At 42.1% G+C, this 24,270-nt stretch overlaps 1 protein-coding gene across 14 annotated transcripts in view; it reads right to left on the bottom strand.

The window, feature by feature from the left end:
* Positions 1 to 24,270, bottom strand: part of LOC118396216 (transcription factor SOX-6-like) — a 165,726-nt gene that overhangs the window by 77,450 nt on the left and 64,006 nt on the right. For 4 of the 14 annotated variants that reach the window (XM_052465442.1, XM_052465443.1, XM_052465455.1 and 1 more), the window contains exons 3-5: positions 15,595 to 15,766; positions 13,091 to 13,310; positions 10,479 to 10,689 (exon numbers count right to left, since the gene is read on the bottom strand). In XM_052465442.1, coding sequence (XP_052321402.1) covers positions 10,479 to 10,689; positions 13,091 to 13,310; positions 15,595 to 15,728 — 565 coding nt within the window. In that variant the 5' untranslated portion in view covers positions 15,729 to 15,766. Of the gene's footprint in view, positions 1 to 10,478; positions 10,690 to 13,090; positions 13,311 to 15,543; positions 15,767 to 24,270 lie in introns of those variants that run through there. The other 10 variants (XM_052465448.1, XM_052465446.1, XM_052465449.1 and 7 more) reach the window with 8 other exon arrangements.

Genomic DNA, 24,270 nt, shown 5'->3' with positions numbered 1-24,270 from the left:
TTGACATTAAGACCTAGAGTCAATGAGATCAAGCATAAACACTCGATAGCTAACAATAATGAGGATTTCTAGGTGTAGATTACTGTACATATCACATTCCAGTGTTCCAACTTGTAAGGCTTCATGGGACCCCTTAACGCAGCTCTATGCAGCCAATAGCAATTTCTGCTTCAAGTATAATGGCATGAGACACTTGTGGATTTGACAGCTCTAACGCAGTCCCAAAACAATCGCTATGTGGGTGTCCACTAGCGTGGATAGGATAGAATATTGCCCTAAACGTGCATAAATACTCTCTTGAAATTGCAACCATTTGTCAGAGGTAAGCATGTGGGATAATTCAGAGCTCAGGGATGATAAACATGTTTCCTACTAGTAATTAACAGTTGGAGGGCCATACAAGTGGATTTTTGCCAGTCGTATGTGGTCAATTCCCACTAGGTACAATCACTACTGCACTTTGAAATGTAGGTGGGGCATCGTGCTGGTGGGGGCTCATTAACTTATGTGGGGGCATGGTCTAGAATATGTTGTATTTGTGCCAACCGTCAGTGGAAATGTTGTACCAGTTTACATGGTTTTACCGTTATGTTGATGAAGGTTGAGCACCTCTTTTGATATTATCAGTACTGCAACCTTTTTAAAAACTTGTGAAAATCAAGAGCTGCACTGTGAAGAGGTTACTGTGCATTTCCAGTAGCTTAATGGAAGTTGGTTCACTGAAAGTTAATGTTTAATTTTCAATCATGGTCAACCAATTACAAGTGGATTATTGCTAATCCATCACACTCACTGACTTGATGGTCTGGAAGGGAAGTGAGTATTACAATTACATGGTGACTAGTCATAAATGAGCTATTGTATGGTTCTTTGGTATCACATGCACTTGTCAGCCTTTTAACAAGGCTGAAGAACTGACAGTGTACGAGCTTAATGTTTAGAAACAGAGCAAATTAACTGGGATAACCTTACCTTATGGGAGACCAAAAAAGCTAGCTGAAAGCCACGCCTGCAATCTTCTGATAGGCTGGTGCTGTTACAGTATGCTGCCAATCAGCAAGTGATGTGCATGTTGTGAACAGAAGAGTCAGTGAAGGCACCGTAGGTTATTGTCAAGATTGCTGGTGGCAGCAAGTTACTGTGACTTTTAAAATAACTTACTGCCAAGTAGTTTCCAGTTAAGAAATGAGTGATTCACAGCAACAAGTTTACATTAAGTTACTGGAACATTCATAATAACCTCTTCACTGTGCAGCTCAGGGCTGCTCATTACTGACACATTATCTTACAACATTTGCAAGAATGAACAGTATCAAAGGATTTGCATTGGCATAACCACCAAACACTTAAACTGCTACAAAACTTCCACTGACGGTTGGCACAAATACACATTTTTCACCACACCTCCAAATATGCTAATGAGCCCCACCAGTATATTGCTCCCACCTATCAAAATAAAGTGATGATCGTGTCTTATATTCCAAATATTAGGTAGAAAAATGTCCCATTATACCTACATGTTGACAAACTGTACCATGTGAGTGCACCTGTAAAGTTGACATTTTACCTGGTTGTACCCCAGGTAACGACACTGTAGTACACCCTAATCCTACCCTTATTTTTTAAGAGTGTGTTACTATACAGTACGTTCCATGCAATTCGTATGAACCTGGTGGCACTGCAGATACATTGATGCACTTCCAACTAAAAGTTTCAAATCCCCAAAGAATTTATGTATACTCTACATCAAGTGTCCTTGAGCACTGCTAGTTTTATGTTGTTGGTGATAATTGGACAATTATTTACTTGAATCTGGGCAGCTTTTAGCAAAGTGCAGAAGTGCATTCTTGCCAATAAGTATGTGGCCATATCTCTTTCACGCTCACAGATCTGGTGATGTAGCTGCACTACAGCAGGACATTTCTGTTTGCTAGCGACCAAGAAGTTATGAGTTCAACTTTCATTTAAGGCTGACTCCCAAATGTGGTCACAGTACAAGGTTGTACAGTAATTGAAATGAGAATACAGCATTATACTGACATTTAATAGAAATAAAACCTTCTAGTTGTTGTATATACACAACCGTTCAAAAGTTTGGGGTCACTTAGAAATGGCCTTTGTACACCTATATAGATATTCCATTAAAACTCTGCTGTTTCCAGCTACCATAGTCATTTACAACATTAACCATGTCTACACTGTATTTCTGATCAATTTGCTGTTATTTTATTGGACAAAAAATGTGCTTTTCTTTCAAAAACAAGGACACCTCTAAGTGACCCCACACCTTTGAACGGTAGCGTAGGTGTATAAAACTATGAATAGTTGTTCTTAAAAGAGAACCCTTCAAAAAGAAAAAAAAAGAAAAAAAAGGAAACAAAAGTACAGTAGTTCGAGAAATGCATTTCTGGAAAGAGATCGGTATATAGCAGCACTTCAATCCACATCAATCTAGATCTATATGTTTATGGCTGCATTTGAGTTTGTGGAGAGATGTTCTCAGAGCCAATCAATGCATTCATTTAGAAGGGACGACATCCATCTCTCAGCCTTAGTGATTTATTGATCCCCTGCTCTCTTTAGCCAAACACATTGAACGAAATGAACCCAACTATTAAGCTCAATGGGAGTGGTCAAATGCCAAAAATGTATATACAACAATATTTAATGTACGAGTGAAGGAACTGAAATTCTAACGGCTACAGTACAGTGCCCTGAGGCATCATCGCTGTAATTCGTGTTATCGCGATCTCAAACTTCAAAAAGGGAGCTAAAACAGAAAGATGTTACTTGTAGCCAATGGATGGTTGAATCCTAATCTGGGTTATTGTTTTTTCTCATTCATTTTGCCTTGGCTAAGTGCTCTCAGTGCGATCAATGCGACTGGTGGGTCCCTGGGGACTACAGTCATACTAATTAGGAGTGAAACAATAGGCCTGTTTTTTTTATTCATTAACAACGTACCGTTACTGTATATTTCACCATGTTTTGATTATATGAATTCATTTAATTTGATACATAGAATTCTGTTAACTACTTTTTCGAGTATTAAAATATACTGTATACCTTACACACAAACGTACATACACACACACACAAACGTATACACACACACACACACACACACACACACACACACACACACACACACACACACACACACACACACACACACACACACACACACACACACACACACACACACACACACACACACACACACACACACACACACACACACACACACACACACACACACACACACACACAGTCAAAGCTGCTGTTCTAATATATACTATTGACTTCACTACCCACTTTATATTTATAAATACAGTCCATTATTACATTGCGTATGACCTATTCTATTACTTCCACTACTTATTATTTTTGACTTGATTAGTGATGAATGTACTGCATTGTTGAGGGAGATAGCACATAAGCATTCCCCTGCACCTTTTACACCTGAAGTAAACTGTGTATGTGACTAGGGCTGTTGCGGTGACCGTATTACCGCCACACCAGCGGTCTTGAGTCAAATTCCACATGACCGTTTAGTCAAAGTAATTAGGCTTCTCTAAGCTCTAATGCTGCTGATGGTCATTAGTAGCCTATCAAACTTGCTAACTGCCTGGTACTCAGCACTCTATTGTACCTCGAATCATTCTGACATCAATGCAAATGTGATCGAAAATCTAATCACACACTTCATAACAGTCCATGAGCTCATGTGGACCAACATTTCTATAGGCTATGTAATCTCACGCATATATTATTTAGTATGTAAAGGCAAGATTAAATCCCATTGGCCTTCTAAATGTTTTGATAAGGTGTGTATCACAACTAAAGTGGCCAAATAACTTCAAAGTTAAGCACATTAATCCGCTTTACCAGTGGTGTAGAGCCTAACTGGCAAACATAAGCAGTGCGTGAGTTTCAAGTTTGGGGAAGATCATTTTAACCATAAAAATGCACCTTTATCATAAAAGCATTACATGCATAATCGTATTTACGGTCCCTCTTGATAATGGTGTTTTCCGCTGATGGAACATTCATGCTTATAGCCTAATGCCGGGTGTGCATCGCTGTGCTTATAACGTGAAGAAATAGCCTAATAGTTTATCAACATTCTAAGCTAAACGTTCTGATCTGTTGTGTCAGCCTCATTGCGTAAAAAAGCATTTGGGATGCTAGTGGTTGTATTAATTTGGGATCTATCGCATCCCACAACTGTCCCAGAGTAAGTTTGGAATATTTATTTATCTCACAGAATAGAGTAGGTAAACTTTTGTACAATGGGGGATAGTAGATTGACAAAGGCTAGTGCTTTGCTGTTCGTTAGGCCTACTCATCTTATTGGCTGACGAAAAGTAAATGTGGACAGTTCTTCTGTCACGTTGTTCGTAATAATGATCGGACCAAGGCGCAGTGTACTTTGAGCTCCACCTACTTTTAATGAATAAAGTTAAACTTAAGCAAATACAAAACAAATAAAGAATAAACGAACCGTGACGACAATGCAGTGCAAACAGGCAACTAAACATAAACAATATCCCAAAACGAACAGGTGGAAAAAATGCTACTTAAGTATGATCCCCAATTAGAGACAACGATAACCAGCTGCCTCTAATTGGGAATCATACAAATCACCAACATAGAAAATGAACCTAGAACCCCACATAGAAAATATAAACTAGAACAACCCCGCAGTCACGACCTGACCTACTCTACCATAGAAAATAAAAGCTTTCTACGGTCAGGACATGACATCTTCCAATATCTTCAATATGCACCTCGGAATTGGATAAGGATGTGCACAGTTGCGTCCCTGATGTGGCTGTCTTCACTTGTAGCCTGTGAGAAAGACACGATAACGTGTTGGGAAGCCATGTGAGTGAGGTGAGAGGTGCTTTCGAGCAAACAGTACTCAGGGAGAAGGGCTGCAAAAGGCATGGACTTTTTAGGGTGCATTATGGCCACACAAAGGGGAAATTCGAGGAATTATCAAGTGCTTCTCAAAATGTGAATGCGAGACTGATGAAGTGTGTACAATCTGCGCAAAAAAAACAAAGCAGAGCTCATTCCTTTCAAGATACTTTTTTCAAATCATCATTAGTCGCATCATGCAGCCTTACAATGTATTACAAATCAAAACATATAGGCCAATGTTTGTAGAGCAACTAAAGTTACATGAATAACTCTAAATTAAAACATATAGGAGTACATATTTCTTCATTAACCACTCAACACAGAATAGCCAAATGTGCTCACTCCCTCAAATCGTTTGGAGAAAATATCCTTTCTATTTTATTTAGCTTTGTTCAATTGTATTCTTCATACTATAAACTAATGTAAAATAATGCCACGGAATTCTAAGCAAATCTTGTCTGATAAATGAACTAGTGTAGCCCACAGCCATATGGCATAGTGTGATCAGGACCTAACATAAGGACAACTCAGAGTATGCTATTCTGTTCTTTAGTTTCTTGTTTCTTTAGTCCTGTCTAAAATAAATCATTGATTTATTCTGAAGGTGTAGGCTATATTACATGGATTTATTCTGAAGGTGTCGGCTATATTACATGGATTTATTGTGAAGGTGTAGGCTGTATTACATGGATTTATTGTGATGGTGTAGGCTGTATTACATGGATTTATTGTGAAGGTGTAGGCTGTATTACATGGATTTATTGTGAAGGTGTAGGCTGTATTACATGGATTTATTGTGATGGTGTAGGCTGTATTACATGGATTTATTGTGAAGGTGTAGGCTGTATTACATGGATTTATTGTGAAGGTGTAGGCTGTATTACATGGATTTATTGTGAAGGTGTAGGCTGTATTACATGGATTTATTGTGAAGGTGTAGGCTGTATTACATGGACTTATTAGACTTTTTTAAATGTAGATGTTCCAAAGGTCTGTATCAGTGGCTTGTAGGCTGTGTGTAGAAGCCAGGAGATGCTTAATGTGTTTCCATGAATTGACGGTCAATTACCGTGAGACCGACAGTTACCGACAGAGACCATCACCATCACCGGCTGACAAAATGTTGTGACAGCCACAGCCCTAGGTGAGACAATAAACTGCTCGTGTACATAAACATTATATGACAAATACATTTGACTTGATTTTGATTTGTTGATTTGATACACCCTCCATATGTATTTGGACAGTAGATTTAAGATATTAGGGTATTAATTATTGATTTATTTATTTGAGGGTATGTTCATAAATCAAAAAAAATTATATTTGGTCCCATATTCCTTGCACGCAATGACTACATCAAGCTTGTGACTACAAATTTGTTGGATGCATTTACGGTATGTTTTGGTTGTGTTTTGGATTAAGATTTGTCTGATATGAACTGAATGGTGAATAAAGTCGTGTGCCATTTTGGATTAACTTTTATTTTAAGTACAAATAGAAGATGTTTCTGAACATTTCTACATCCAAGTGGATGCTACCATGATTATGGATAATCATGAATGAATTGTGAATGATGATGAGAGAGAAGGTTACAGAGGCGCAAAGATCATACCCCCCCCCAAAATGCTAACCTCCCCTGTTATTGTTAATGGTGAGAGGTTAGCATGTTTTGTTGGAGCCTCTGAATGGCATCTCACTCATTATTATTAATGATTCATTCATTTCTTAATCATGGCATTATCAGGATTAAATTTAGAAGTGTTCAGAAACATCTTATCTACTCACTTAAAAAGAAAGCGTGATGGATTCTCCAGTCACCGTGCAGACAGGACAGTGGATTCAGGGAAATCGAGAGGGAGAGGGGGTATGTCTCTCCATTAGTATATACCTGATGGTAAAATGCAGATCGTTCTACCACCATCGTGACTGTTGTATATATTCCACCTCAGGAGAACAACAATCTCGCACTTAATGAACTGCAAAGGGACAATATAGGAACAAAGAGGAATCCTATTACACCGGCTACAATACTCAACACATGTTGCAGGGGCTCAGTCCATTACAGATTACAAAGGTAGACCTAGTCGTGACCAATCCAACGATGCCTCTCTACCAGCGAACTAAAAGCATTTTATGCAAGTTTTTACAAAAACAACACTGAGCCGTGCACAAGGGCACCCACCGTCCCAGAGAACTGGGTGATCTTGCTCTCCGAGGCCAATGTGAGTAAGGTTTTCAATCTGGTCAAAACTCGCAAGGCCGCGGGGCTGGACGGTATTCCAGGGCGCATTCTCAGAGCATGTGCAGACCAGCTGGTAGGCAACTTCATGGTCATTTTCAAACCTCTCCTTGTCCAAGTCTGTAATCTCCACATGTCTCAAACTGACCACCTTCATTCCTGCCCCCAACAACTCTAAGGCTATCTGCCACAATGACTATCGCTCTGTAGCACTACCATCTGTAATCATGAAGTTATTTGAATGTCTGGTCATGGCACCCTAGACCCATTCCAAATTGCATACTGCCACAACAGATCTACATACGATGCAATCGCAACTGCACTCCATAATGTCCTCTCCTACCTGTACAAGAGGAATACATATGTGAAAATGCTGGCTCACATCAACACCATTATCCCAGAAACCCTAGACCCACTCCGATTTGCATACCGCACCAACAGATCCACAGATGACGCAATCTATTGCACTCCACACTGCCCTTTCACACCTGGACGAAAAGAACACCTATGTGAGAATGCTATTCATTGACTACAGCTCAGTGTTCAACACCATAGTGCCCTCCAAGATCGTCACCAAGCTCGGGAAACTGGGACTGAAACCTCCCTCTGCAACTGGACTCGGGACTTCCTGACGGGCCGACGAGGTGCTGAGAGTAGGCAACACTTCCTCTGCCACGTTGACCCTTAACACCGGGGCACCCCAGCTTAGCCCTCTCCTGTACTTCTTGTTTACCCACGACTGCGTGGCCATGCACGACTCCAACTCCATCATCAAGTTTTCAGACAACACAACATTAACAGGCCGCAGTGCAGAGGGTCAAGAGCTTGAAGTTCCTCAGTGTCCACATCACTGAGGACTGAGCATGGTCCTTTCACACCAGAGCAGTTGTGAAGAAGACTTGGAAATGCCTCTTCTACATCAGGAGGCTGAAACGATTTGGCATAGCCCCTCAGATCCTCAGGAACTTTTACAGCTGCACCCGAGAGCATCTTGACTAGTTGTATCACCGTCTGATTTGGCAACTGCACCGCTTGCAACCGGAAGGCCCTGCAGAAAGTGGTGCGGACAGCCCAGCATATCACTTGGGGCGAGCTCCAAGCCATTCAGGACGTACAGTGCTTTAGAAAGTATTCATACCCCTTGACCTATTTCACATTTTGTTGTGTTACAGCCTGAATTCAAAATGTATTAAATAACATTTTAAAAATCTCACCCATTTACACACAATACCCCATAATGACAAGGTGAATTTTTTTTTTTAGACATTTTAGCAAATGTATTGAAAAATAAACATCTCAAATACATAAGTATTCACACCTGAGTCCAAACTTTGTAGAAGCACCTTTGATTACAGCTTTGAGCCATCTTTGGTATGTCTGTATCAGCTTTGCACATCTGGAGTTGGGGGATCTTCTCCCATTCTTCCTTCCAGATTTTCTCAAGCTCTGTTAAGTTAGATGGGGATTGGCGGTGAACAGCAATCTTTCCACCGATTTTATATGGGATTCAAGTCTGGGCTTCGGCTGGGCCACTCAAGGACTTTCACATTCTTGTTCTGAAGCCAGTCCAGCGTTGCTTTGGCTGTATGCTTGGGGTGATTGTCCTGTTGGAACGTAAATCTTTACCCCAGTCTAAGGTCGTCTGCGCTCTCTCATCATGTATTTGCCTGCATTTTGCTCCATTCATTGTTCCTCTATCCTCACTTTTCATCAACGATCTCTCTGTACTTTGCTCCGTTCATCTTTCCTTCGATCCTGACTATTCTCCCAGTCCCTGCCACTGAAAAACATAAACATAGCACGATGCTGCCACCACCATGCTTTACGGTTGGGACGGTGTTAGATGGTTGATGAGCTGTGCCTGGTTTTCTCCAGACATAGCACTTTGCATTCAGGCCAAAGAGTAACATTTTTTGTCTCATCTGACCACAACATCTTTTGCCTTATGCTCACAGCGTCTTTCATGTGCCTTTTTGCAAATTCTAGGCCAGCTGTCATGTGCCATTTTCTCAGAAGTGACATCTGTCTGGCCACTCTCCCATAAAACACAGATTGGTGAAGTGCTGTGGAGACTGTTGTCCTTCTAACAAGTTCTCCCATCTCAGTCAATGAACTATGTAGTTCGGTCAGAGTGGTCATTGGGTACTTGGTCACCTCCCTGACCAACACAACAACATGTGGAATAAGTCAAGGGGTATGAATACTTTTTGAAGGCACTGTATATATTACCATTAGTATAACACCATAAGTATTTATATATTCCTGCTATCAGTCACTTTTCAACCCTGTTTACATGGCTATCCTACTACCAGTTAGTGTTATCATTTTGACTTTGATACCAGGTTTAGTATCATGATTCTCGATACCATCACGATACTAAATATCAAAACAATATCACTGCAAAAAAAATGTTAAGTAATTTCACTGCATGTGATGCAATGAAATCCAGGTTGTTGTTGGGCATCTTTTCAATATCATTATTTGTGATCCGTTTCAAGAAGATAGGCACATGCAGCACGTCACTAGACGTGAGGAGAGGCATTTTAACGTTGTTGGTTTAAAAAAAAATCTAAATGCGTTTTCTGGCAGAAATGCCTTCTGGATCATGTGACGGTTCACTAACAGTAAACTGAAGAATTCAGCAGGGGTTCTTGAACTTTTTCAGCTCAAGACCCAAAATGAAAGAATCCCCTGACCCAAATCATCCTCCATTGACCCAAATGAAGAACAAATTGTTTTTGATTATACAGTAGATGCATTCTCATAACTTGCGACCCACCTCTTACATGCTTAGGGCCCACTTTGGGTTACGACCCCTAGTTTAAGAAACCCTGATCTACAGTACAGAAGACATTGCAAAAAAAACTGTGATGCCTTTGGCTATCCGGCTCTAGAGATCACTACTCTACACTTCACTATATCAATAAAGTGAAGCATTTAAGACGAAAGATCAGTGAGGCCAGTGATATCATGACAATTACAATGTGTAGCATAACAGTACAGAGAGTCGATAGAACTCCATAGCTTTGGGGAATAGGCGCATGCAGGGGCATGCAACGGGAGTCAACCACTAGCCTGATGTGAGGTTTCACTTCTCACAGATCTATGATCAATGGGTGGGGGGATTTGTCGCTCATTGAAAGGTTTAAAAGATCCGTCCGAAGAGGATATGGACGCAAAGTAAAGGCTGAACATACTGTGGTTACGCAGGCGGGCATGCACACACACACATAGCACACGCACACACATGTGCAAGAGAGCTCACACACGCATGCACACAGAGAGAAGAGGGGGGTTATAGGAGATCTCCTACCATCCTGTTCTGTCTTTGTCAGCTCTACTAGTTTCTTCTGTTTCAGTGTGTCCACCACGTCGGCCAGGCTTCCTTTGCGGCGTTCCGGTGTTCTGAAGGCGGATCCGCCTAGCAGCTCGCCGCAATCCTGGGAACACTCCTCAGGCTTTGGTGGAGATATAGAGTTATTCCGGTAGGAGTTCAAGAAACAGCCCTTGCTACTAGCATTGTCCTATAGGAACAAATAAAACAGGGGTGTTTTGGAATTAGTGGAATGACAATACTAGGACTTTTTCCATTTGTTCTTTAGTAGCTTATGGCCATTATTTCAACTTATCACTCGCCACAAAGTTAAGTGTAACTTACAATCTATTTCTCTAACAACTTTGATCTTTTCATCACCTCTCTATTGATATCCCTCGACTAATGTCTGTGGGTGTTGTTGCTGTGGGTGTTGTTTAAATTGTTGCGTAAATCATGGCAATCATCTTCTTACAGCAGAATTTAGACTCAGGCCAGGGGGACAAATCTCTGTATTGGCAGCCAGAGAGTGACACCTTGGCACAGAGGGACTGGCAACGCAGTGGGGAAAGGTCAAGTTGAGATATATGTCCCAAATGGCTTCCTATTCCCTATGTAGGGCACTACCCATAGGGCTCAGGTTAAAAGTAGCGCACTATTTAGGGAATAGGGTGCCATTTGGGACAGACACCATAACTCAGCGGTTTCGCAACAAAGACAGTCCCCTTCGGGCTTGTACCAAGAACACGGTTACGGATATCCCCTTCCTCCATCTTGTGATTGACGAATGCAACTCAATACAGAAGAATGACACTGGTCATACATAGACTGTGGGGCAAGGGTGAAAGGTACATTTTTACAACTGTCATGCATGGAGATAGCTCTTTTTAACCTGAAAAGGCCAGCTAACTCTGACCCTACATCAAAGAATCCCACAGGACTGACGATGACCATTTGGGGCGAGAGATTCAGCCATGCTTTTTGTAGGACTATGAGTTTTTGTGACACTGAATAAACTTCCATCAGCTAACATATGTGACTCGTTTCAGGATACTAGGTGTATGTCATGCGTCACTACTCCACAGGAGAGAAATTAGTATGGAAAGTTCTTTATTTTAATCCAAATGCGTTTTTTGGGGGGCAGAAATGCCTTCTGGAACAGGTGAACTTTCATGTGCCTAATTAACAAATATTTATGCCATCTGTAGATATGAATAGAATTGTTAAATTATGAGCCTAGTTGGTTTAGCCACAGAAAAAGAAAGCAAACTTCCCGAGATATTGAATTCGGACCGGTCTGCCATGCTTCTGTCTATTTGAGCTGGTCAGTATGTGTAGGTAATCCTGTCTAACACGGCTTTAAAAATATATATCCCGTAGTAGAACTGCATAAGTGTTGCTCTCCACCTTCTGGAAGACCGAGTTTTGAAATCAGTGTAATTCGAGTTTAATAGCTAAAGAGATGGAGAAAACACCTGTCTCCGGATTACATCTTCAAACTAAGGGCAACCATGGCATCCGTGACAGAGAAGGAGAAGCGTCCAGCCATGTATACGTAAGATAGTCTAGCTAGCTACATTTTCAGATATTACACATTTCTAATTTAGTCAGAAAGTCATTTTCATTTCAAGATAAAGTGTACTGTTGGCTCGCTAGCTAATGTTACGTGAATGATCTGTGTAGTAATATTATTTGTATCTCAGAGCCATTTGCTTTGCTAGTTATAGCCGAATGTTGGCTAGCTAACATTGCACCTGGTTGGTTAGCTACCTGCATATTCACGCAGAGTAGTAACGTCATGAGTTGGGATTATGATTAATTGTTTAGCTAGCTAGCTACATGTCTTAACGAAAGACTCCACTATGCAAGTAACCATTTCAATAGAATGTTCATGATGTCACTGTGATATGACAGCTGTTGATAGACGTATTTGGTAAATTGGCTCACACATGGCCGGTGTCAGTAAAAGTGGGCAAAAAAAGCGTCAATTGTTGACAGCAGCACAGTTGCAGTTAGCAATACTCTGGATAACATAAAAACAGCCTAACCAGCTCTGCTAGGGTGAGTAAAATGGTCAGAGTGAGCTGTTCTCTCATTTGTGTCTGTAATTAGCTAGCCAACGTTAGCCAGTTAGCTTGGGTGCTAGACTGCTGTTAGGACAGAACGCTCGGATCAACCCTTAAAAAGATTGACGGGGATGAAGCTTAAAAGGGTGTGAACGATGCTGAATGGGTGTACTTTTATCCAAAGTAAAAAACAAATTCAAATTTTGATACATAAGATCCTACGGGCTTTGGTCAAAAGTAGTGCACTATATAGGGAATAAGGTGCCATTTGGGACGCCATTTGGTATTGAATGCACATTGTCCATCAGTAGACACTCTAGCACAGGTGGCCCGACGAGAGGTTTATTCCTGTATGTTTTCTCCTCCTCTTACAGAGCGGGGGGGTCTCCAAGAACTTTAGATGGCTTTGACTAACGGCGACATCTTAAGACCTCCTTGAAACTGTTCCAATAGGCATTTGTCTTAAAGAGGAAGATTCCTCTGTAATAGAGCTCAGTGGCAGTGTGTCAATCTGACGGAGAGTGTGTGTGTTTGTGTGTGTCTCACTGTCTGAGTAGGGCCTATACTCTCCCAGTCCGACTCAGGCTTGCTGTCTCTGATTGGCTGGTGCTCCTCTGGGAGGGGTTTGCCATGCAGAGGGGGCATAACTGGCTGGTCATGGCTTTCTCTGTCCTCATTGGCCCAGCCCACACTGTCCTGACCTATCGCTTCCTCTTCCTCTGTCGCCGGGGGAAATGGAGGTGTGGCTCGCTTGGACGACATCATTCTATAAGGAAACAGGGAGAGGGAAAACATTTATGAATTTCCTCAATATTCAGGCATATCTACAGTTTTTCAATCTTGAAACAGATATGCACCCGCTGGGAATAACCCAAAACAACCCATATAATTGAATTCCAGGATTAGGGTGGATGGCAGGATGATAGAATGCTCTCATACTGGAAGAGAAAGACAGAAAGAAATTGTGAACCACAGGAAGACTTCCTGGATTAAGCGGATGTTGCTGATGGCAGATCGCATGGAGATAAAGACCCAAACTCTGATGTGGGTTTTTACAGTGGTGTGACTCCATCGCCTACTGATTCCTAGAAGTCGAGTTTTGAGGTCCATCATCAGGAAGACAATCACGACTACACTGCAAAACAAGTCCTTCTAGTGTGTGGTTTTTACACTTGGTTTTTTAATAAAAACTAGTTGTTCCTGCCAAAACTAGCATCTGGATTTAAAAGCACTGCTGTGCAGAGGGGTTTCTCTGTCTCCTTCTCCAGTGGAATTTATGGGTTATTTTGAGGTTTTTGAATAACTTCGTTAAAGGTGCATTAAACAGAAATCGCTCTGCCATTTCCTGTTTGCTAAAACTCAAATTGTTCACTTAATTTCACTTCATGTGACAAAACAAGCAATGCATAATGTAAAGAATCATTGTACCGTCTAAACCGCTGTGAAATATATTTTCAATAACCCAAAATGTTGTATTGAAGCTGGTGTACAAAACCAAAAGTAAAAGACGCAAAAACAAAACTTAAGAGCGGGAAGCATAGAAATAGCGTGCTTAGACAATATCTATCGCTTATAGACTTGCTTTCAATGAGAAAGACATTCTCATTAGTCGCCCAAAAAGTGATATATTGCGGCTTTAAAAACTTCACTGAATGTTTCAATAAGACGGTTTATTTGGGATTAAGCACAGATAGGACACGTGGAAATTCATTTCCTTAGGCATTAATCAAGCAAACACATTTCTTTTTAATTGTGAAAGGCATTAGGGATATTCAAAACTATAATTGTCTGTTGTGTATCAATGGAATTGGTCCACTGTGCCACCAGGTTGGAGTTAGCAAGCAATGTTATTGTTTTTTACGGATAAAGCTGTCAATTTTTGTCTTTTCAAAAATAACCCATTTTATAAGGAAACAAGCAATCATTAAGATCAGGTGTGGCCAATTAGTGGGTACAGCCAACACACCTGAACACACTTAATAAGATAGAGGCTAGAGAGAGCTTTGTTGATGCTGAAAATGGAATGTATATGTTTTTAAATAATATTTTTTGAACATTCTCTAATTGTCATTAGTCTTCTTGTATTTTTTTATGGAACGTTTTCTTAACGTTCTCTGAACAATTTGACAACATGACTTTAAATAGAACCACGAGAAAACCTGTAAGAACCTTAACGCTGAAGTACTGAAATTCACACATTGTGAAACAAGAACATTGTTTCTTAAAGTTCTCTGAATTATGAGAACATTCCCAATGTCAAACCAGTTGGAGAACATTCCTAGAACATTACCAAACTTGAAATGAAATGTAATGTAACCATGTTTGAACTTTTGGGAAATGTTCTGTTAAAGTAATGAAATATCAAAGAAATACAGTGGGCTTGATTCAAAGTGGCCTTCTGTGAAACGTGTATTTCCTAACGCAAAGCCTCATGCCACCACCTGACCGTGCCACGTCAATAAATCACTTGCTGCAATTACTTTACACACAAACCCCCTCAAAACTATTGTTAAGTGTTGATTGATAATACAAAAGCTGCATGCCAATTCTCCACTCTTCTCCCAAAGTGTACATTTGCACACTTACTGTCATGGATTTAACAATGGCGTAACGCTTACACCGATCACATGATACCAAATCCATGACAGAGAGTGTGCAAGCGCACACTCGGGGAGAAGGGTGGCGAATTGGGCCTCAAGCCAAATGGGATTATAAAGTGGGAACATGAGAGTTGTGTTTCACGCCAAAGACAATCAAAGCCCAAAGATTCTATGAAGTAGAACAGTATTAGCACTCCATAAATCATGCAAGACGGTTTATCTCTGAAGTGTTCTGTCTCTTGGGCCCTCTGACACGTAAATCCAACCCGTACTCAAATATCTACGAGTGACAGACAGACAGACAGGCAGACAGACAGACAGAGTCAGAGAAAGAAGGGGAGAGGAAAGTTGAGAAAGAAAGAGAACAAAACGTGAAGGAAAGGATAGCAGGTGTCCCACAGTAGCAGGTGTCCCACAGTAGCAGGTGTCCCACAGTAGCAGGTGTCCCACAGTAGCAGGTGTCCCACAGTAGCAGGTGTCCCACAGTAGCAGGTGTCCCACAGTAGCAGGTGTCCCACAGTATCCCACAGTAGCAGGTGTCCCACAGTAGCAGGTGTCCCACAGTAGCAGGTGTCTGGAAGCATATGCACGGGATCAGAGGTGGACGTTCTGCAACTGTCACCTGGAGAAAATTATACATCGTTTGTGCTGAAAAGAACCTTGGAGAGAGGGGGCAAGGTCTGTACTAGCATTGTGTGTGTTGGTGTGAGTATGTGTATGCTTGCATGTATGTGTGCGTTCGAAGGGGTGTGAGATGGTTGTGTGATTGTGCGCAAAGCCAAACTTGGACAGGAGAGGCCCCTTGCATAAAGTCACACGGCCGTCCTTGCAAAGATGACATCTGACGCCAGCCCTGACCCGACCGTGACGATAGCATCGGTTAATTACCCCACCAAATCCATCTACTGTGTTCCTCTGTATTGCTATCATGCTCACTCCCTACAGGCTGTATCACAACCGGCCGTGATTGGGAGTCCCATGGGGCGGCGCACAATTGGCCCAGCGTGGTCTGGGTTTGGCCGTTGTAGGTGCGTCATTGTAAATAAGAATTTGTTCTTAACTGACTTGCCAAGTTAAAGAAAGGCTACATTTAGATTTAAAAATGGAAAATTCACACTTTTTCAACATAAAATGCATAATCTCCAGCACCACCGCAATGTGGTGTGAAAATGTGAAAATGTCTATGTTCTGTAATTAAAAAGATAGAAAAAGATAAGTGTTTCTGATGACATCATCTGGAGACACTCGTGAGATATTCTGATGTGCATCATGTGATAAAACAAAAATATGAGCAGGCAAAGGTTAGCAAGCAACTGATATGGAATACACACTTAACCCAGGCCCATAGGCTAGCATAAAAACTGTACACAATCAACAACAAACCCAGTAGTATGCGCCATCTCCCAATGCCATTCAATACAATATCACAATGCTTCATGTAAGGAACCAGAGAGTCTGGCCCTCCAGTCAGAGTTAGCTATATGAACTTTCACGCCCCCTGCATAACAGAATACAGACTTACAGACTTACAGACTTACAGACAGACAGACAGACAGACAGACAGACAGACAGACAGACAGACAGACAGACAGACAGACAGACAATCAGAGTTCACATATAGACCCATATGTCCCCTGACTCCAGATAACAATCCAAATGTACTACAACGCTTCAGCGGCTAACACACCAAGCGAATCGATAAGCGTGTTGCTTATCGATTTGGGCGGGGGGCAAAGGGGAGAAGAGGGGCTGAGGAAAAAGGAGAGAAGAAAAAAGGTGGCCTATATTTAGCTGACAATATTGCCGCCTGCTGTGTTCATGGGAGCTTAAGAGCTAGCTAGCTTCTTGGAACTGAGATATCATATGGCCTGGAATGCCTGGACCTCATAAAATCGCTGCCACTGATAGTATCATCACGCAACAGACCCTGAGCTGTTTGTTAGTGTTAATGAGACCAACAGACCATGTGTAGTTAGTTAGCGTTAGCCAGACCCAATCATAGAAAATAGCAATCTCCATTGGCAATATCAGGCCCAGTATAATTGAGTGAGGCAAGGGTTTGGTTTATGTTAGCTAAAGCGACAAAATAAAAACTATCATAACAAGAATGCATTGCTGTTTAGTCCTCAAACAGACACTATAGTCTAATCTCTATGGGGGTGCCACAGGGTTCAATTCTCGGGCCGACTCTTTTCTCTGTATATATCAATGATGTTGCTCTTGCTGCGAAAAGGATTCCCTGATCCACCTCTATTTGACGACACCATTCTATATACTTTCGCCCGTCATTGGACACTGTGCTTCAACCTCCAAACGAGCTTCAATGCCATACAGCACTCCTTCCGTGGCCTCCAACTGCTCTTAAACTAAAACCAAATGCATGCTTTTCAACTGCCTGCACCCGATGCCCGATAGCATCATGGATGGTTCCAACCTTGAATATGGGACATCTATAAGTACCTAGGTGTCTGGCTAGACTGCAAACTCTCCTTCCAGACTCAAAAACATCTCCAATCAAAAATCAAATCCAGAGTCTTTCTATTCCGCCAAAGCCTCCTTCACTCACGCTGCCAAGCTTACCCTAGTAAAACTGACTATCCTACCGATCCTCGACTTCGCGATGTCATCTACAAAATGGCTTCCAACACTCTACTCAGCAAACTGGATGCAGTCTATCACAGTGCCATCCGTTTTGTCACTAAAGCACATTATACCACCCACCACTGCGACTTGTATGCTCTAGTTAGCATTAGCCAGACCCACTGGCTCCAGGTCATCTACAAATGCTAGGTAAAGCTCCGCATCTCAGTTCACTGGTCCATTGGCAATATCAGGCTCCAGCAGGTGTATCTCACTGATCATCCCTAAAGCCAACACCTCATTTGGCCGCCTTTCGTTCCAGTACTCTGCTGCCTGTGACTGGAACGACTTTCGCTGAAGTTGGAGACTTTTATCTCCCTCTCCAACTTCAAACATCAGCTATCCGAGCAGCTAACCGATCGCTGCAGCTGTACATAGTCTATAGGTAAATAGCTCACCCTTTTTCACCTACCTCATTCCCATACTGTTTTTATACTGTTTTTATTTATTTACTTTTCTGCTCTTTTGCACACCAATATCTCTACCTGTACATGCCCATCTGATCATTTATCACTCCAGTGTTAATCTGCAAAATTGTATTATTCGCCTACCTCCTCATGCCTTTTGCACACATTGTATATAGACTGCCCATTTTTTCTACTGTGTTATTGACTTGCTAATTGTTTACTCCATGTGTAACTCTGTGTTGTCTGTTCACACTGCTATGCTTTATCTTGGCCAGGTCCAGTCAAATGAGAACTTGTTCTCAACTAGCCTACCTGGTTAAATAAAGGTGAAATAAAAAATAAAAAAATAAAAATAAATAAATCTAACAATAACCATTTTTCATCAATTCCGTTCAAATTATCTCAGGCTTATATTGAGGGCCATCAATAAAGAGCCCAAACGTTGCAGATACATTATATATACAAAAGTATGTGGACACCCCTTCAAATGATTGGATTTGGCTATTTCAGCCACACCCGTTGCTGACAGGTGTATCAAATCGAGCACACTGCCATACAATCTCCATAGACAAGCATTTGTAGTAGAATGGCCTTACTGAAGAGATCAGTGACTTTCAACGTGGCAACGTCATAGTACGCCACCTTTCCAACAGGTCAGTTCGTACATTTTTTTGCTGTGCTAGACCTGCCCCTGTCAACTGTAAGTGCTGTTATTGTGAAGTGGAAATGTCTAGGAGCAGCAACGGCTCAGACGCGAAGTGGTAGGCCAAAAATGAAGTGATGGACAAATGTGGGTTTGTCAAATGCCAGGAGAACGCTACCTGCCCCAATGCATAGTGCCAACTGTAAAGCTTGGTGGAGGAGGACTAGGCCCCTTAGTTCCAGTGAAGGGAATCTTAACGCTACAGCATACAATTACATTCGAGATGATTCTGGGCTTCCAACTTTGTGGAAGGCCCCTACCTGTTTCAGCATGACAATGCCCCAGTGCAGAAAGCGAGGTCCATACAGAAATGGTTTGTTAAGATCGGTGTGGAAGAACTTGACTGGCCTGCACAGAGCCCTGACCTCAACCACATCGAACACCTTTGGGATGAATTGGAACGCCGACTGCGAGCCAGGCCTAATCGCCCAACCTCACTCATGCTCTTGTGGCTGAATGGAAGCAAGTCCCCGCAGCAATGTTCCAACATCTAGTGGAAAGCCTTCCCAGAAAAGTGGAGGCTGTTATAGCAACAACGGTGGGACCAACGCCATATTAATGCCAATAACTTTGGAATGAGATGTTCGATGAGCGGGTGTCCCCATACTCCTGGTAATGTAGTGTAGGTTTGAATCTCCCCGATGCCGTTTCATAATAATAAAATACAGTTGAAGCTCGCATCCGCTACAAGACCATGGTGCTTGCCTACGGAGCTGTGAGGGGAACGGCACCTCAGTACCTCCAGGCTCTGATCAGGCCCTACACCCAAACAAGGGCACTGCGTTCATCCACCTCTGGCCTGCTCGCCTCCCTACCACTGAGGAAGTACAGTTCCCGCTCAGCCCAGTCAAAACTGTTCGCTGCTCTGGCCCCCAATGGTGGAACAAACTCCCTCACGACGCCAGGACAGCGGAGTCAATCACCACCTTCCGGAGACACCTGAAACCCCACCTCTTTAAGGAATACCTAGGATAGGATAAAGTAATCCTTCTCACCCCCTCCCCCCTTAAAAGATTTAGATGCACTATTGTAAAATGGCTGTTCCACTGGATGTCATAAGGTGAATGCACCAATTTGTAAGTCGCTCTGGATAAGAGCGTCTGCTAAATGACTTAAATGTAAATGTAAATGTTTGCGTGATTAATGCCAAAGGAAATTAATTTCCACGTGTCCTATCTGTGCTTAACCCCAAATACGCTAGCAGTCTTATTGAACCATTCAATGAAGGTTTTAAAGCTGCTATATGTGACTTCTTGTGCGACCAATGAGAATGCCATTCTCATTGAAAGCAAGTCTAAGAAGCGGTGCCCGAATACCTTTGGCTGTGTAGTATGTGATGTGATGTGATGTGATGAAAGATGAACAGAAAATCAATAGTTGTACACAAAGGGGCATGAATGAAGTACACTCCCATCTACACACGCACGCACGTGCACACACACACACACACACACACACACACACACACACACACACACACACACACACACACACACACCTTGGTGCAATGGCTGTTACTATACATCTGATGAGGCACACAGAGCGAAAGAGACAGAGAAACCCCCAGAGACATCAGCCTTTACTTCACTGTAAACTAAATATTACTACAGTTTGAGATGCCTGGAGGAAGCCTTAGGAGAGAGGAATGTAGAAATGGAGTAATTACAGTCGAGGCGGTGGCGGACATTTTCCCTGAAGTAGAGAATGTTCCCGCTGGGAGCCCAACAAAAGAGTGACTCTGGCTTCCTGGAGAGACTCTGATGAGACCATGATGAGACAGTGGTTCTAACAATACACTCTATTCATTTTTGTTTCACATGATTACCGGTCATGTGACTCCGAACCGACTAGGCCAACCTAGGGCAACATCCCGAACGACCACTACCCGTTTCCAGGCCAATATTTACACACTATTAGAGTATCAAAATCAAGTTGCGTTCATGTCTACGAGTTTTATCTCAGAACGACGAGCCAAAGTAGCAAATGTATTGAACATCCATGACACAAGAGTTGTCAAGATTGATAAGGAAATAGATCAGACACTGTGTGACCATGTCAATCACATATGCCTTTTATCACTTTAGCCATGATGAGTAAAATGGATAACTGATATTCCACAAAAACAAGTAGCTAAAAGAAAACAGTAATTCAATCTAATTTAGCTGCTGGATACAAAATAGCTGCATTTAGTTTCTTTCCATAATAAGGCCAAGGGGGCATATTTCTATTTGCATATATATATATAGGCATATTTCACGGTTCTACATTAGGGGTTGCTTCTGGTTAATGTAGTTTCTTCCATCTCTCACCATAGAAAATGTATAAAAGACTTTTGGGTAATGTATTTCCAAAAACACACTCGCCCAACCTATATCAATGGACGTTGTTTGCCGGAGGAGGATGACAGTGGAGCATTTTTACTCCCCCTCCCCCAAGAGGGTTATATATAATCCCTTCGTGAGCTCAAGCGAAAGAAAATGGGGGGTCAGAATTTGGCAGGAGTTCATCATTCACTACCTCTCCTGAAACATGGAAACCTGACTATTCCGGAGAAACAATGGGCCATTGTGGAGCGTGGAGGCAGAAGGACCTGTCCGTGACAGATGAGAGGTAGAGCGAGGGCCCCTCTTAGAAAAACAGCACACAATACACCATTCAGCAGCCAGAGTCCCCTCTGCCACTTGTGGAGTGATGAGAGCGGCAATAAAGGCCTCTGATTCGCCCAATTGGGTGTAAAATCTCCAGCAATTCCCGCCGAAGGGAGCTGAGGAAATGGGAAATGCCAAAAAGAAAGGGCACTAGAGAGAGAAAGGAGAGCGAGAGAGAGTGAGAAAGAGAATTAAGAAAAAATAAGTCACAAAAAGAGAGAAAGAGACCTTTCTGGATCTTCTTGGTCTCCTGGACAACCCCAATAAGCACACAAAAAATGTTGGGTTAAAAACAACCATTGCTGGGTAAATAGTGGACAGAAAACAAGTTGGGTTATTTTTGACCCAGCCAGTTGGGTCACTTAGTTGGGATATTGAGCTATGATCCAACAGGTTATATCAAAATACTAGGGGTGTGGCTTAGTAGTGGATTTCAGTTATTTTTGGCCACCTGTGAGAGTAAATGTCATTCCGGTTCATCTATTCTATTGTATTGTCAACGCATCTTAAGGTTGAGAACTGACACTTTTGTAGCTTAATGAGGCTTGAACAAGTTGAGTTCCTCAAGTGCCTACGCTTATCCCAATGTTGGGAAAGTTTCCACTTAACGATAGTTAAATAATGATGTTTTTAATTGTACATTAAAATATTGAAGGCAAATTTACATTTGCAGTGTACAAACATAACATGAACATGAATTACATTTACTCTCACGGGTGTCATTTATGTTCATCCTGTTAAGTCTGTACACTGCAAATAAATATGTTCCTTCTCATTACATATTTGAATATAACATTCATAACATTATTTAAATATTATAAAGTGGTAACTATCTCAACATTGGATATGCATAGGCACATAAAGAACTCAAGCCTTATTAACCCTTTGACACGTGTTAACAAACGGGTGTGATCCTTCTAAAAGGGTCTCTGCAACGTACACTCAAACCAGTGAGATTAGAACGCTTATTTAGAACGTCCAGTTTTGATTGACCCAACAGTTAGCGTCTGAACTGGTCGGACTGTTTTTTCACAAAAACATTTGGCACAAACACAGCCCTTACAAACGTCTGTCCTGAATGTGACCAGTTTATTTTTGGATGCAATGTTCAGACATTCACAGAAATAGCAACAGCATAACATAGTCATCCAAACCGGTAAATGTAGGCTACGTTAGTCCTAGCACTAACTGAGGAAACGTAACACAAGCGGTCATATGTAGCTAACTCTTGGCTGACAGAAACCACAATATGAATTAGCTAATAGCAACTACTACACTGCTCAAAAAAATAAAGGGAACACTAAAATAACACATCCTAGATCTGAATGAATGAAATATTCTTATTAAATACTTTTTTCTTTACATAGTTGAATGTGTTGACAACAAAATCACACAAAAATGATCAATGGAAATCAAATTTATCAATCCATGGAGGTCTGGATTTGGAGACACTCAAAATTAAAGTGGAAAACCACACTACAGGCTGAGCCAACTTTGATGTAATGTCCTTAAAACAAGTCAAAATGAGGCTTAGTAGTGTGTGTGGCCTCCACGTGCTTGTATGACCTCCCTACAACGCCTGGGCATGCTCCTGATGAGGTGGTGGATGGTCTCCTGAGGGATCTCCTCCCAGACCTGGACAAGAGCGAGACATGATGCCCCAGATGTGCTCAATTGGATTCAGGTCTGGGGAACGGGCGGGCCAGTCCATAGCATCAATGCCTTCCTCTTGCAGGAACTGCTGACACACTCCAGCCACATGAGGTTTAGCATTAGGAGGATCCCAGGGCCAACCGCACCAGCATATGGTCTCACAAGGGGTCTGAGGATCTCATCTCGGTACCTAATGGCAGTCAGGCTACCTCTGGCGAACACATGAAGGGCTGTGCGGCCCCCCAAAGAAATGCCACCCCACACCATGACTGACCCACCGCCAAACCGGTCATGCTGGAGGATGTTGTAGGCAGCAGAACGTTCTCCACAGCGTCTCCAGACTGTCACGTCTGTCACATGTGCTCAGTGTGAACCTGCTTTCATCTGTGAAGAGCATAGGGCGCCAGTGGCGAATTTGCCAATCTTGGTGTTCTCTGGCAAATGCCAAACGTCCTGCACGGTGTTGGGCTGTAAGCACAACCCCCACCTGTGGACGTCGGGCCCTCATACCACCCTCAAACCTTCTTGCCACAGCTTGCATTGATGTGCCATCCTGGATGAGCTGCACTACCTGAGCCACTTGTGTGGGTTGTAGACTCTGTCTCGTGCTACCACTAGAGTGAAAGCACCGCCAGCATTCAAAAGTGACCAAAACATCAGCCAGGAAGCATAGGAACTGAGAAGTGGTCTGTAGTCACCACCTGCAGAACCACTCCTTTATTGGGGGTGTCTTGCTAAATGCCTATAATTTCCACCTGTTGTCTATTCCATTTGCACAACAGCATGTGAAATGTATTGTCAATCAGTGTTGCTTCCTAAGTGGACAGTTTGATTTCACAGAAGTGTGATTGACTTGGAGTTACATTGTGTTGTTTAAGTGTTCCCTTTATGTTTTTGAGCAGTGTATTTACAACTGATCGAAATAATTGAGTAAAACACTCTCAAAAAATGTAAAGTAATCCGACAATGGGTAGTTTGGGTGCGCAACCATGTTTGTTTTTTCACATCAACCAAAGATGAGTTTTGTCTGTTTGCAGTATGTATATTGAAGGGGGTGTGTCGTAGACGATCATTC

This window comes from Oncorhynchus keta, chromosome 17, assembly GCF_023373465.1.
Source record: "Oncorhynchus keta strain PuntledgeMale-10-30-2019 chromosome 17, Oket_V2, whole genome shotgun sequence".
Taxonomy (NCBI): Eukaryota; Metazoa; Chordata; class Actinopteri; order Salmoniformes; family Salmonidae; genus Oncorhynchus; species Oncorhynchus keta.
The sequence above is the reverse complement of the archived record's forward strand: the minus strand, read 5'-3'. Positions and strand labels throughout refer to the sequence as shown.